The 13,553-nt window shown below is 35.6% G+C and overlaps 2 protein-coding genes across 7 annotated transcripts; one reads left to right on the top strand and one right to left on the bottom strand.

Moving 5' to 3' along the window:
- The first annotated feature begins 1,295 nt into the window (after positions 1–1,295).
- Positions 1,296–9,088, top strand: LOC132043760 (protein TPX2-like). 6 transcript variants are annotated; one of them, XM_059434230.1, is made up of 18 exons: positions 1,296–1,712; positions 3,369–3,512; positions 4,425–4,505; positions 4,720–4,873; positions 5,223–5,331; positions 5,832–5,882; positions 6,401–6,498; positions 6,582–6,660; positions 6,730–6,789; positions 6,979–7,065; positions 7,417–7,475; positions 7,601–7,679; positions 7,751–7,816; positions 7,906–7,968; positions 8,139–8,216; positions 8,316–8,350; positions 8,493–8,598; positions 8,819–9,088. In XM_059434230.1, the coding sequence occupies exons 1-17, from the start codon at positions 1,541–1,543 to the stop codon at positions 8,518–8,520; spliced, it is 1,443 nt and encodes a 480-aa protein (XP_059290213.1). In that variant the 5' UTR covers positions 1,296–1,540; the 3' UTR covers positions 8,521–8,598; positions 8,819–9,088. The 6 variants fall into 6 exon arrangements, with proteins under 6 accessions (XP_059290213.1, XP_059290214.1, XP_059290211.1 ...); XM_059434231.1 differs by having other exon boundaries at positions 8,493–8,605; XM_059434228.1 differs by having other exon boundaries at positions 8,306–8,350.
- Positions 9,089–9,338: 250 nt separating this feature from the next.
- Positions 9,339–12,132, bottom strand: LOC132043759 (guard cell S-type anion channel SLAC1). Its single transcript, XM_059434225.1, has 3 exons — positions 11,330–12,132; positions 10,095–10,900; positions 9,339–9,966 (listed from the first exon to the last, which is right to left on the bottom strand). The coding sequence occupies exons 1-3, from the start codon at positions 11,909–11,911 to the stop codon at positions 9,612–9,614; spliced, it is 1,743 nt and encodes a 580-aa protein (XP_059290208.1). The 5' UTR covers positions 11,912–12,132; the 3' UTR covers positions 9,339–9,611.
- Positions 12,133–13,553: the final 1,421 nt, after the last annotated feature.

Raw genomic sequence — 13,553 nt, 5'->3', positions numbered from 1 at the left:
GTTGAAGACCTGACAAACGAACAAACCGTTAGGGGCTAATATCGCAATTAATTTGAAACAGAGGGGTGTAAAGTAAACAACTGTCAAAATTCTCAGACTTGTTTGACAGTTTTGAGCCGCCCGAAACAGAGCTCAAACTCCAATGAGAATTGGCTTTTCTGCCCAAAGACAAACAAATTATCCTATTTGCTCCCGCAAATGACAATCCAATCCCTATCTCATTTTAAATTTCAAAAACTCACACCATCAGATCCATTTGTTCTGGATTTTCTGAGGCTCTCTCACCAAATGATAATTTGGAACTTTTTGTTGAAAATTACTTGTCACTGCTTTACATGATTTTAGAATGATTTAATAGATACTCTCAACTTTTGAAATTCAATGTCTTAGAGTTTAATGCTATATCAGTTATAAATTGAAAGCAAGTAATATTTCAATATGATTTATGACCTAATGATTTGACTAAGAGTCCGTTTGGATTAGCTGAAAAAAATTGACTTTTAAGCATAATTGCTTAAAGATTTTTAAGTCACTTTAAAGTTATTTTATAAATAAACGATTCGTGTTTGGATAAAAGTGCTTAAAGGCTTTTTAAGAAGTAAGAGTATTTAAGTAACAAAATATATAAGGGATAAAAGGGTAAAGTTGTTGGTCAAACCAAAATGATTTTATATTTTTGTCAAACACCCAAATAAGTTAAGAATGACTTATAAGTTAGTTTGACCAACTTATAAGCCAATCCAAACGGGCTCTAAGATTGATAGAGCAATTTTGCAATTCCATTCAACATCTATAAAAATTACTAATTGCTCAAGTAAATAGATATTTAGTAACTTTCATCCTCCTCGAATAAAAAAAGGATCACATCCCTTAATTCAAATAACATTCAAACATATCATTAAAGGATCTTAAGATCCTTTTATCCTTAATCAGAGGTCTCAAGTTTGAGTTCTGAGTATGAAAAATAATCCTGATAGGAAGTACTTATCCTTTAAATAAGTCTTACGCGGGGCAAATTCGAATTAGTTTAGGTTCAATGCAAATACCGAGCATCTGATAAAAGAAAAAAAAAAAACTTTCAAACCTATTTCATACACCTTATACAAAACAGAAATAAAAAGTATATCGAACAAAATGAAAGGAAGATAAAAACTTACAAATACATACAACTCACATAATAATAATAACATGAAAAAGAGATAAGGGTATAATCGTCAAAGCACAAAAAGTTTTCGTAACGTTATAGCCCAGCCCAATCGGACCCGCCCATATCCATCATTTCAAAAATTCGGATCCTTCTTCTGAACACTATCAGACTCGCCGCTACCCCTACACTGGTAAATAGTAGTATTTTTTCTCTGTCTTTTCTGTTTTCTCATCCCAAATCTCCATATAATATTGTTCCGTCTCTTCTAATTCTTCACGTTTTTCAATGCACTGACTAGAAGACCTAGGTCTATTTTTCTTCTTCTCCATTATCATCGATTCCAGTGATCACAATCGCTGTGTGAGAAATCACGCTGAGTGTGTGTGTTTGAAAATGGAGGAAGAGATGGAGGATATGATTGAGTATACGTTTACGGCTGTTGAGATTGATCTCGATTATGAGTTTGATGCGCCTCGTTACTTTGATTTTTGCTGTGAGGAGACATTGTTTGTGAGGAGTCAAGCTGAGTGTTGGTTTGAAACTGCTGGAAGCTATCCTCCTTCTCGTAAGTACTGTTTTTGAATGTTTATTTTGTGCTTTTCGTGCTGAATTTTCGCGTTTATTTGATTTAACGGATAGTTTTCAAAAACACGGGTTTTTTCGCGAGTTTCATGCTTCAACTATGAGTTGTTCCTTTTTTTGACTGTTTATTTTGTGGTTTTGGTGCTGAATTTTCGTGATTATTTGATTTAGAGATAATGGTAAGAAAACACACCTGCAAAACACTTTTTTATTTGTGAGTTTCTACCTGAACTATCAAGTATTTGCGTTTCTTACCTGAACTATTAAGTTGTTTGCGTTTCCTATATGGACTATCAATTGTTTTAGTTTTCTACCTCAACTATCAAGTGTCTGCGTTTCTTGCATGAACTATCAATTGTTTGTGTTTTCTTGGTGAACTATTAAAGTGTTTGCGGTTCTACCTAAACTTTCACCAACTATTTATCACCTCGATTAGTATCTGGTGGTGCGTGGTGTGCACTTTTTTTTTTTGGTTAAAAAGTGGTGCCAAATGGCACTCTGCGCGATAATTAAAGGAATTAATTGGAAAATTAAAAAAAAATTAAGGAATAGTTGGTGATAGTCCAGGTAGGAAACACAAACACCTGATAAGTTCAAGTAGAAAACTCCCTAAAATGTAATTCAGGTATGTTTTTGACCATTATCTCTTTGATTTACTAGAACTTGTATTTTTCTAGCAATTTCTTAAAATTACCTTTACAAAATTATTTGATTGCACCTTGCATTTTACTGTTCTCTGCATTTGTACGAAAGAGGCTGTTTATATGAATCAGAACCCGTTACTCTTACAGGTCACTATAGGATCAACTCTTCTGTTGCAATGATGCCAATGCTATTCTCACGTTATATATTTTGTTTATATTTTTAGCTTGTTTTCCAACTTTTTTTTATTTTATTAACTTTTCGTGTTCATCTGTTATTTTTATGTAACTATTTTTATTTTTCTAAATAGGTAAGTACCGTTTGGTCATAAAAATTAATTCATTTTTTTTCCAGAATAATTATTCACTTTATTTGAAAATCAGTGTTTGGCCATGTAAATTCCGAATCCAACTTATAGTTGTATTTCAAATTTGGAAAACAACTTATAACCTGCTTTCTAACTCACTTTTCACTTTTGAACTTATAAGTACACTCAAGTATGAATGTTATTCCAAATATTCTTTGCAAAATGTATAACCAAACACAACTCTATCTTCAACTCCAACACCATAAATTCCAAATAAAGTGAAAATATTTGGAATCTATGGCCAAACGCCTACTAAATATATATGTAAAGTTCCAAAATATCCTACGGAAGTTATGCAAATTTCTAAATGATTTCCCACCTTTTTTATTTACATTGTTTGTAAAAATTTGGTTTAGAACTATGCCACAGCTTATGGGAGCTACTTTCTAATACAAAGAGATGGATTCTCCTCTATGCTATTTCCCTTGATGTGTTGAGCATTATATGACATTGTTTTCTTTTCTGGCTGTTCTTTGCTTTCATTTTGGTAAAGGACCTGCCTAACATGCCTTACGTTAAACGCCGTTCTAGTAAAACTAAAATTTGGATTGTACACTCCACTAGTGTTGGAATTATCAATTCCGTATCATTGTTTATGGAATATAATATAGTTGTTTTCTGTTGTTCAAGCTTTTGTCACTAGGTTGATTTCGAAGGAGGACGTTTTGCTCGAAAGCATTAATGTTTCTCCGAAATCCAAAGTTGAGAACATGAGTTTGTCAGATAACGATTCTGATATTGAGATCGAGCAAGAGGTTCCTGCTCTGATAAAAGGTGTTTATTTTGCTCTTTAAAAGTTATACCTCTCACCTTTTACTTGAATTTTGTGTTCTGCTGTTATACCGGAAATGTATTATGTTTCTTTCTTTGGCGTTCAACATTAGCTTTTAGAAGTTCATAATCAATTTGAATCTTCATATTTTTGCATGTGGAGGTATCCTGTTGACTGAAATTTTTCTCTACTTCTTGACATAGATCGTGACTCTTCAAGGCCTAAGATATAATAGAAGTTAAAGCTTACAAGATGCTAAGGGAACATCTGGTTCCTTCATCTAGTGCTAATAAACTGGTTTATTTATCACACCCTGGTCCTTGCTCTATATAGTTTTTTGTTTCCTCAAAAGAGCAAGTGTTTTTCCTCGTTGTTTACTGTAATTAAGCAGGCTTTGATAATCCTCTACAAGTTTCTTGCACTGAAGTTGATACCACTTGTAATTGTTTGCTCCCTTTGGCCCATGGTAAGACCCACTTCCTTTTTGGATGTCACAAAAGGATTAGTCTCTCTAAAAATAGTTAAAATGCATAAATGATAAGATTCTAAACATATCATTTTCATGTAATAAATAAGATCCAAAGGAAAATGGATTGTACCTGATGCTGAACTTAATTGATGTTCCCATAAGTATGTCTTTTCACCAGGTCTATTTACTGATTTAAACCTATGCCCAAAGCAACTTGATGATGTAAATCCGTCGAGCTTTTTTATTTTGTTTGTGCATAATCAACAAGGTTACAAGAAAGTTGAAGACATGATTCATTGGCATCCACGTGCCTGTAAAGAGGGACACTCCTATGTTAATAGCTGCATATAATGAATACGGCATCCTTTATCTTTATGCCTGCATGCACTATAAAAGAGGTCTCGTGCTGATATACTCAAGTTTTCTTTCTGATTTCATTCTACAGAAGGTGAGAGCAACAATGCAGGAATTTCCGCTATTAGCAATGCCGAGAAACTTTTAAATCAACTGAGACAGCTACCTTCAGGTGCTTATAATTTCTGATTTGACATTTGTAAATGTCTGACTCTTACTGTTTGGCTTAAAGAAATATCTCGCAAATGATTAACATGTTGTTGTCCTTTCATGATTCAAGTTAGTCGCTTGCATGAAATGTATGTGAATAACCATGCAACCATGTCACACTAGGTTTCGTGGTGTCTTTTAACTTTGATAGGTACATATTTATATTTGATTGGCAGGGCTGACTTTCTACAATCACATGGCTAAAGGTGCCACAAAAGGTAAAACCAGGTGCTCTTCGAAGCCATCTTGTCCCAGGAGCTCAACCCTCATGAAACCAACTGCAAGTCACTTAGCCAAACAAAATCTATCTCGTCCAATTGGTGAATCAAGGTTGGCACTAACATGCTTCTTCCTGATGCATTCATCATCTATGAATTCCCGGTTTTCTTATAATTCTCTGTTTAAGTGCAGAGCAAATATTTTGTTAGTGCTTTTCTGGTGATCTTATTAAAAATTTCAAAGAGTGAGAAAGTGCGAATCTTTAAACAGTGGGATATCTTCCAAAATGTGTTTTGTTGTTTTCATATTCCACCTTTTGGTGAATGGTAAGCAAGCTCGTGCAACTTCACATTTAATTTTTGGGAATGACCTTGTTTGACGATATAGCTGCTCATCACTGGCCCTGCTAAATACTTCACTGGTTTGTGGTCTCTTTGAACACCTTTCTCTTGTATGCTAGGTTACCGACATTTTTGGTTGAGAAAAATGGAACAAATTCAACTGTAATCGAGACTCAAGCTGCCAAGAGACAAAAGCTTGAGAGTGGTCATCTACGGAAGGTATCATTTGTATGTTCTGCCCCATGTATTCTGCTTCTTTTCCTCTGTATCATGCCATACTAATAATGAGTCTCAATAACTATTACTTGCTGCTTCCACTTTGTCACTTCTTTTTACATTACCAGAATCACCTTGATGAATTTTTGGAGTTAAATCTGCTGCAAATTAATTGAATAAAGTTTAGAGGTTAAGAATTTACATGGGGAATTTTAACATTACTAAATATTGGAAATGGGCTAAACAATTTCTAGACAAGGTTAATTTGTTCTCTCTGGAAGGAAAATACGACCCCTTGCCAAAAAAGGAAATTCTGAAGACTTCTTGGTCTTCACATCTAATCACTTGACCAAGTTCTTTTCTAGCTGTGTAATCTCGACAACAACACAAATGCTTTATTCTTCTCTTCCTTCTAGTGCTCAAGTTCTGTTTGATTGTCTGTCGACGTTTGGCATCTCTCCGATGTTAGGTTGCTCAATTGTTCATCAAAAATATCTTTTCTTGCATTACAGGTTGCCGAAGCGAAGCCTGTATTTAGTTTTGTTCACAAGGAACCTAAGCGAGTAAGTATTTGCTCTCGATTCTATTATCTATTTGCTCAGAAAAAAAGTTGGGAGTCTTCCTCCGTGTACAGTTAAAGACTTTAAGTGGCTATTTGTTTTCATTGTTCTGGTCATGTCTGTCCTTTCAATTTTCCTTTTACCTTTGATATCTTTGTTGAGTTGACCTTTCCTATGCCCCTTTACAAAAAATGGATGAAATCTTGCTTCTACTGTTTCACTTGATCATGTCGGTTTTTTTATGTTTTCCCTATACCAATGACATTTTTTGTTGATTTGAATAGTTCAAACTGTGAGCTCCCATATTTCTTACTTAAAAGATATAACTAGTAATGTTTGCCGTAGTATTCAACCATTGGCAAGGTCCACTTTGAGTGGCTGAATAATGTCTCTCGTACAAAGCTATGCGTAATCCCTAGTCTCTGGAGCTCTGGGTTTATCAACCTTTAACCATAATGAACTTTTGGTGATGACTGGATTTTCTGCTGGAGTTAAGACAAATTTTGTGAACGATCTTGCAGGACGGAAAATTTGATGGCAGCAACACTACGGCTAAGCCCAGGATTACTATTCCTAGAGAGCCTGAGTTTCAAACTACTCATAGAGCACAAAGAGCAAGGTAGAACTCATTAACTGGTTTCATTTATCTTATACTGTTTGAGGACCATTGTCAACATTTTATCACGGCGTATCAAATTTCAGGCCAAAAGTTAGTGAACAAGCAGAAAATTTTCCGCCGACAGCTTTCCGTAGATTCAAAGCTCTTCCACTAAATAGAAAGGTTAGTAAGCTTAGTTTCTAAGAGCCAATTGCCTCGTCTGCATGTTATTGACAACTGTCTATCTCACAGATTTTTGAAGGTCCTTCTTTGCCTCCAAAAAGAAGCAATCCACAACTTCCACAGTTTCAAGTAAGGATTCAAACTGGTGTCATTGCTTCTTGTTCCTGTTCTAAGATTAGCAGCTCCCTTCATATCAATGTGTCTGTCCTTTGAATATGAGAATTAGTCACTCATATTCTTCAATTATTGCATTGCTTGTAATCATAATATCGCAAACAAGTGAATTTAAAATTTCTCCCTTGACATGTTGGTTTTCAGGAATTTCACCTGAAGACGTCAGAGAGAGCCGTGCAACATCGTTCAGCAGTTCCAACTTCTGCTGCCAATTCTTCTACCACTGATAAGGTTACTTATCTGTTCTTATGCACACATACTGGACTCTCTGATTTAGCTTAAAGACTGAACCAGTGAACTTGGTAAATAACTAGTGGCAACAACATCACAGATTTGGAAACTTGTAGTGTTTCCCTATTTGTGGCTTCTTCCAATGTGGTTTTGCCAGCCTAAAATGTTAAAAGAAATTGCACTGTTGGTGAAGTCTTAGAAATGTATCTACCATTTTTAGAATCTAAATTTCAACCTTTGATTATTTTATTGAAGTTGATAAAATTAGCAGTGTTCATAAAGAAATTTGGTCTATGTACCCGTTCAAATTGTTGGCACTATTATTACTGATTGATAATTTTTTTGTTGCAGGTGTTGCAGAAAACCAGTACTAAGTCAACCATGGAATGTGGAAATAGAGAATTCAGAAGGTGAATCTTGATATCCTTGTGTGTGTGTGTGCGTATCGATAGCAGCCTGCATTGTTAGCATAACACTCTATGCTGTTGTTCTTATTACATTTTTTTTTATTTTTCTTGTTCTTTTCGTATATCAGAGTCAATCATGTAGAGGCTCCAAAGCAAGAAGAATCTGTGTCAACCTACAACTTCAAAGCTCTCCCCCTCAATAAAAAGGTACGTTAGAAAAATTGGGGACAATTTATATAAGGAGTTTTGGGAACTGAACAACTATTTGTTTTGTAAAGATCCTATCAAGTAAAGGAGACATTGGAGTGTTCCGAAACACCAAAAGGGAAACCACAGTGCCAATGGTAATCCAGATATGTATAGACCTTTCAGTTGTTATTGTTCTCTCTGAAATTCCAATAGTGACTCTTGAATTGCTTTGCCTCTACCACAGGAGTTCAATTTTCATACTGTAAAGAGAATTCATCAAAATCCGCCAATTGATCTGTTTAATAAGGTTGATTTTTTTTACATCTTTATGTTGATTGTTCCTATGGGTGTACATTGTGTACATTGTTTGGTGCTTCTTTTTGGACACAATATTGCAGCTATTATTACTATAAGATTGTCTATTCTTGTGTTGTAGCTCATCAAATAGTTATTAATCTTTCTTGTTTTATTTGTCAGCTCTCTCTTACATCTGAGCCCCAACCAGCTGGCGAAGTGCAGTTGAAAGCACAAAGACCATCCTGCCTTCGGTCAAAGGTTCCATTTATTTCTCCATTTTCTTTTTCTGATCTTATCTAGTTAAGCATTGTCTGGATTTTTTATTTTGTATGTCTTTTTGGTACAAGGGCTCTAAAGAAAATAGATGGGCTTATTTCCAACAAAACCATGAGGTAAGCTTTGTTTATTCCGTGGTTGCTAGCTTTTTCCATTTTTAATCATGCTTCTAATAGGTTTTTCAAGCAGCAATTTTTTCAGCGTTACAATTAGGATGAACTTTAATCAGCTTGTAAAATTCCTCTTTTAAGATGATAGTACACATGGAGAAGGGAAAAATAGCTGATCTCAAAAGCAAAGCCAATTCAGTTCGGTAGTGATATGGAATAACTGAAGTTTGTCAAGTCTCTAACACCATCAACAGGTACAAGGTTTGCTTTCTTTTTTTCTTTTTCTTGATAATTGAGAAGCTCCCAGGGTAGTGGGCCTGACCCTCTGCCCTTCTCCACTTAAATATCAGGCTTTTGTCTAACCCACACATCACACACTGCATCTTACCACTTGGCCAAAGCGTGGGGGGAGTTTTGCTTTTTCTTCTTATATGACCCAGCTCATCCCATTAACCTATATTTGAATTCTTGTAGGAGTTTGGGCATTTTTAGGGACAAAATGCAACACATTTTTTGATGTCGATGAACACCTTTTTGCTTGATTCAAAAGGCAGACTGAGACGATGCAGCGATGCCAGTACATAACAATTGTCTGAAACTGTCAAGTGCATTCGGATATATAGCAGCTTTATAATTTATATGTAAAAATCAATTTCTTCACATGTAAACCGTCAGATACAAACAACAATGTTAATCACCATGTTATCATGTGAATAAAAAAATGAGCAAGTGTTGTTTAGTGGGGAGCTGTTCAGCTTTATTTATCCATTTTCTTTGATTTCCCTTTATGTGCTATTTTCCACGAGGAAAGTATTGATCTAGCTCTTGAATGTTACGTGCTAGAGCAATTTGCATGAGCTCTCAAAGACCGATACTTGATGATGTTGTTAGATAATTGGCTAATGGTATTACTATAATCAGGATACTCTCGATTGTCCCCGACTCTTATTGTTGAGAGATGAAATGACTATGTATAAGACGTTTAGATGTGAGATGAAATTACAAATTTAATGGAATGCTCTTTTTTGGCTAATGTCATAGTTCAGACAGAAGTGATTACATTCCGACTATATTGGCTACAAGAATAGGAAAGGCTACTTAGACCTATAAATAATTGTTTGCTCTTTTCTGGTCACTGCATTTGAAGTTGCTCATCTCCAGTGCAGCAATGACTTTGTTCCTCTTGCTTGCCTTCAGGACTAATTGCTTGATTATATATTGCTGCCAGTACCATATTCTACTTTGTTCCTCTTTCTTTCATTTGCAATCATTTCTCCTCATCAGAGGCGCACTCTTTGTCTCCTGAGTTATGTTTCCCTATTGATGTGACAAATGAAAGAGGCGACTGTTTTGTCCAACGCCTCATCAAAGGCTTTTTATCCTTGCTGTATCTTTTCTTTGTTATGATGGCAATGGCAAGATCATTGGGAAACAAGGTTTTCCAAACAAAAGCATGCAGAAGGGTGGAGACGAATAATATGCAAACCATTGTTGTTGACATGAACGAAAGGGCCAAAGCCAGAGCCTTGGTTATGAAAGAAGGAACCTCCTCTGCATACCTTATAGTTGCTATTGAAACTGTGGTCATTGGAAAAGTATATGACCACCATGCAACTGAAAATCTGCAGATAGTCAAGATATAAGTAATTATGAAAGGCAAAGATAAGCTTTTCTTAGAAATTTTGAACTCTGTTCTTGTGCTGTTCTACAGTATCAAACTGTTCTACAGTATCAAGGACAAGAAAGTTACCTGAATCCTGTGAAGAAGTTGGGACGTACGACCAACGATAAGTAGAGAAATAATGAAATGAAGTAGCAGGTCCTTGCCGAGCCATCAAATTCATCATAAATAGCACCCCAAGCAAGGCTGGCTGCAGCTGGAGTTGCAATGAACATGGAATAAACAGGGTGCAGTTCCTTAGGCAACGCTTCGCTAGTTGGCAACCTTTGATATAATGTGACAAACACCACAAGGTAATGTGCAAAGCCAATAGACCACAAGAACTTGCCAGGCTCCTTCCATCCCACTTTAGCAGCCAAAATGGCTCCCACGAAATTCCCGATGACAGAGAGATGAGAAGACGGATTAGCTACTTTACAAAGACGCCTTTTCCCACCCGAAAGCCATTGGCCATATATTTTGAGATTGAGGAAGAAGATTGGGGCCATGAAGACACACCAGATGGCAGGGTGAAGAGTTCCTGGTATTGTTTTAGGTGGTGCACCTATGGCTAAAAACATGCAGACAATCCACGGAGCACAAAAGAAGTTGACCCTCACTGGGTGAAAGTATTCTCTCTTTATCGCTTCAAAGTAAAGTGCACATTTGAACATGTAGGTTATGAAGACTGCAACCAGAATCGCTACGGCTAACAGCCAAACCCCAAAGTTAATAAAAAGTGGAACATGGAGGAATTTGGTGGCAGGACTCAGAGCAAGAGAACGCCAGAGGATGGCTTGACTACTAAGGCCTAGGCAGATACCAAAGCAACCAATTGGGAACCTGAGTAGAAAAGGCCATTTTTCATCTTTTGGAAGAAGAATGTCCTCGGAATCCTGCAGAAGAAATGGTAATACTAAATAACAGTTGCGTTTAACTTCTATGAACTTTACGCCTGTCAGCACGTCAACTATTTGAGCCTATTTGACTGCACAAAGTTTAAGAAAGAAAGGAAGAATTTGAAACTTATGGTTTTAAACATGCCATAACATTTATGTGGCAATAAGCTTTTCATTAAGGATTAAATGTGAAGTTTAATTTAATTTGTTTCTAAATTTAGAAGGGGGCCGCCCTTTTTAAAACGGACTAAAAAGAAAACAGGTTCACATAAATTGAAACGGTGAGAGTAGGATTAGTAAGTTGAAAAACAATTACTGAACCATGTTATGTACTATAAGAGGTTAAAATATGCTGGCCATGTAAACATTAACAGTTTTATGCATACAGGATTGAAGTTTTGGAAATGAAAAGTTGATTATATTTACCTTGACTTGATCAAGTTCAGGTCCTGTAAGTGCAGCAAAGTATCTTCCAGCAGGGACACTCTTCTTGACATGATCATCAAGTCCTCCTTTAACATTATTATTCTGAAGTTCAATTCCACTTTCTTTTCTAAGTGGTATTTTTGAGGATTGCCTAGCAATAGTAGATTTAGTCCTGAACATGTTGAAATCCCCTTTATTTCTTGCTTCAAGACCAGTTGATCCATTGACATCAAATCCTCCAAAACTCTTCCCACTTCTTCCAAGTACTTTTTTCTCATTTTTATCTTTAGATGTCTCTCCATTGAGTACAGAGAACCCTGTCTCTAGTGAAACTTGCCTGCTGAACTTCCTTTGAGGCCTTTTTATTTCTCTATTTTTGGTAGGCCTGTTGAATCGTGTATCCGGTTTATCAGCCACCGTCGAAACGTTACTGTTTTCTTCCTTGTCTTCTTCCTCTTCATGTATGTCAACAAGGTGGTTTCCTAGAGGATTTGATCCTACATTCATTTTGCCCCCCTCTGTTGTTAGCGATGAGTGGATGAAATATTTATTTGCTATAATAAGCTTTTTCTTTACGTGCATTTTTATTGATTGTCAAACATGGGATGGTTCACGAGAAATGTGAAAAAAAGAACTTGTGTAGGTGGTGGTTATCAACTTGGATGATTAAGGTGAAAAAAAGTGTGGATTTTTCATGGGGTTTCTCGTGAGGAAGACTTCAACATAAGCAATTTGTGGTCTATAAAGAGACCATTAGATTGAGGTATTCAATATGACGATGTTTTTAATTTTATAGTTTGGGAAAACAAGTGATGCTCTGCTTTAGAGAGGCACAGTTTCTTGCAATTCACGTGTCTAAACTCCAAAAGAAAGATCTGTAACCAGAAAGTGGCATTGGTTATGGACTTATTACCTCACAACTAGGGTGGCCTAGCTTAGCATAAACAATGACATTGGCTATGATGAAGTGGGTTCAAATGGTAGTTGAATCTTGGTTATGACCACCAAGAACCATAGCCTAGTGTATCAATCAAAATTTCACACAATATATGTTTAATTAGATTAGAGACAAATTTAAAATTTGAAGTTTATGGGTGTTCGTATAATGACCTTAATTTAATATACAATACTTACTGAGTTCACATTCAAATATTTAATAGATTTCTTAATACATGTAACTAACTGGATAATACATTATTATTATGGCAAAGGTGCAAATATACCTCTTAACTTTGCGATTTAGAGCATATATAGTCCCCGTTAAAAAGGTGATGTATCTATACACTTATCCTTACACAAATAGTGCAGATATACCCCTGCCCTTACACAAATAGTGCAAATATACCCTTATTTTTTAATTAAGTGGTATATACCCTTACACAAATAGTGCAAAAGTGGTATGTTTGCACCATTTTTATGAACGACAGGTGTATATTTGCACCATTTTGTAACGGTAGGGTATATCTACACCACTTTTATAACGGGGGTATATCTGCTCTAAATCGTAAAGTTGAGGGATATATTTGCACATTTCCCTTATTATTATACTATAGGGGGTCTGGACTAAAGTTACTGAGTTAAGTGAATCCATAGATGACACTCAATATCTGCCTCTATAATTAGATCCTTAGTGAAGCCAAAAGTTCTGATGAGGGAAATTAAGAAAATGCAAGAATGCCTAGACTTAGGGATTCGAACTTGCGACCGGAAGAAATTCTTGATAGAATTTTTTTTTTTTTTTTTTTTTTTTTTTAAATGTCAATCATATTAAACAATCTATAGTTATACCAAAAAGTCAATTTTACCCCAATTGCATTGTGTAATTTTGCGAAGAAAGGATTCAATTGAAACCCATGGGCTTCAGACCATGCAGTTACGATCCTATTTAAGAAACTTTCAGTGTCACTACTAAAAAAACAGGATTTCCGACCTCAAAAGACAATTTTTTATGACCTCATTACGTCGGTTTATTAAAAATAATTTATAATATTTACATTCAAATAAATTTCCGACCTCATGACGTCGGTATATTCTTTTTACGGATTTCTGTAGAGGTCGGTTTATTTTACAAAAAATAAATATGAGACCTTTACCGACCTCACGAGGTCAGTTTCTGAGATCGGTTTTTTAAGGTCGGCAAATCATGTTTTTTTTAGTAGCGTGTCATTCTTCCCAGTAACCGGTCCCATAAATAATGGAGTAAATAGATTGAAAAGAAAATCTT

Source organism: Lycium ferocissimum, unplaced genomic scaffold, assembly GCF_029784015.1.
Source record: "Lycium ferocissimum isolate CSIRO_LF1 unplaced genomic scaffold, AGI_CSIRO_Lferr_CH_V1 ctg285, whole genome shotgun sequence".
In the NCBI taxonomy this organism is placed as follows: Eukaryota; Viridiplantae; Streptophyta; class Magnoliopsida; order Solanales; family Solanaceae; genus Lycium; species Lycium ferocissimum.
Note: the sequence above shows the minus strand (reverse complement) of the source record. Positions and strands in the feature narration are given on the sequence as shown.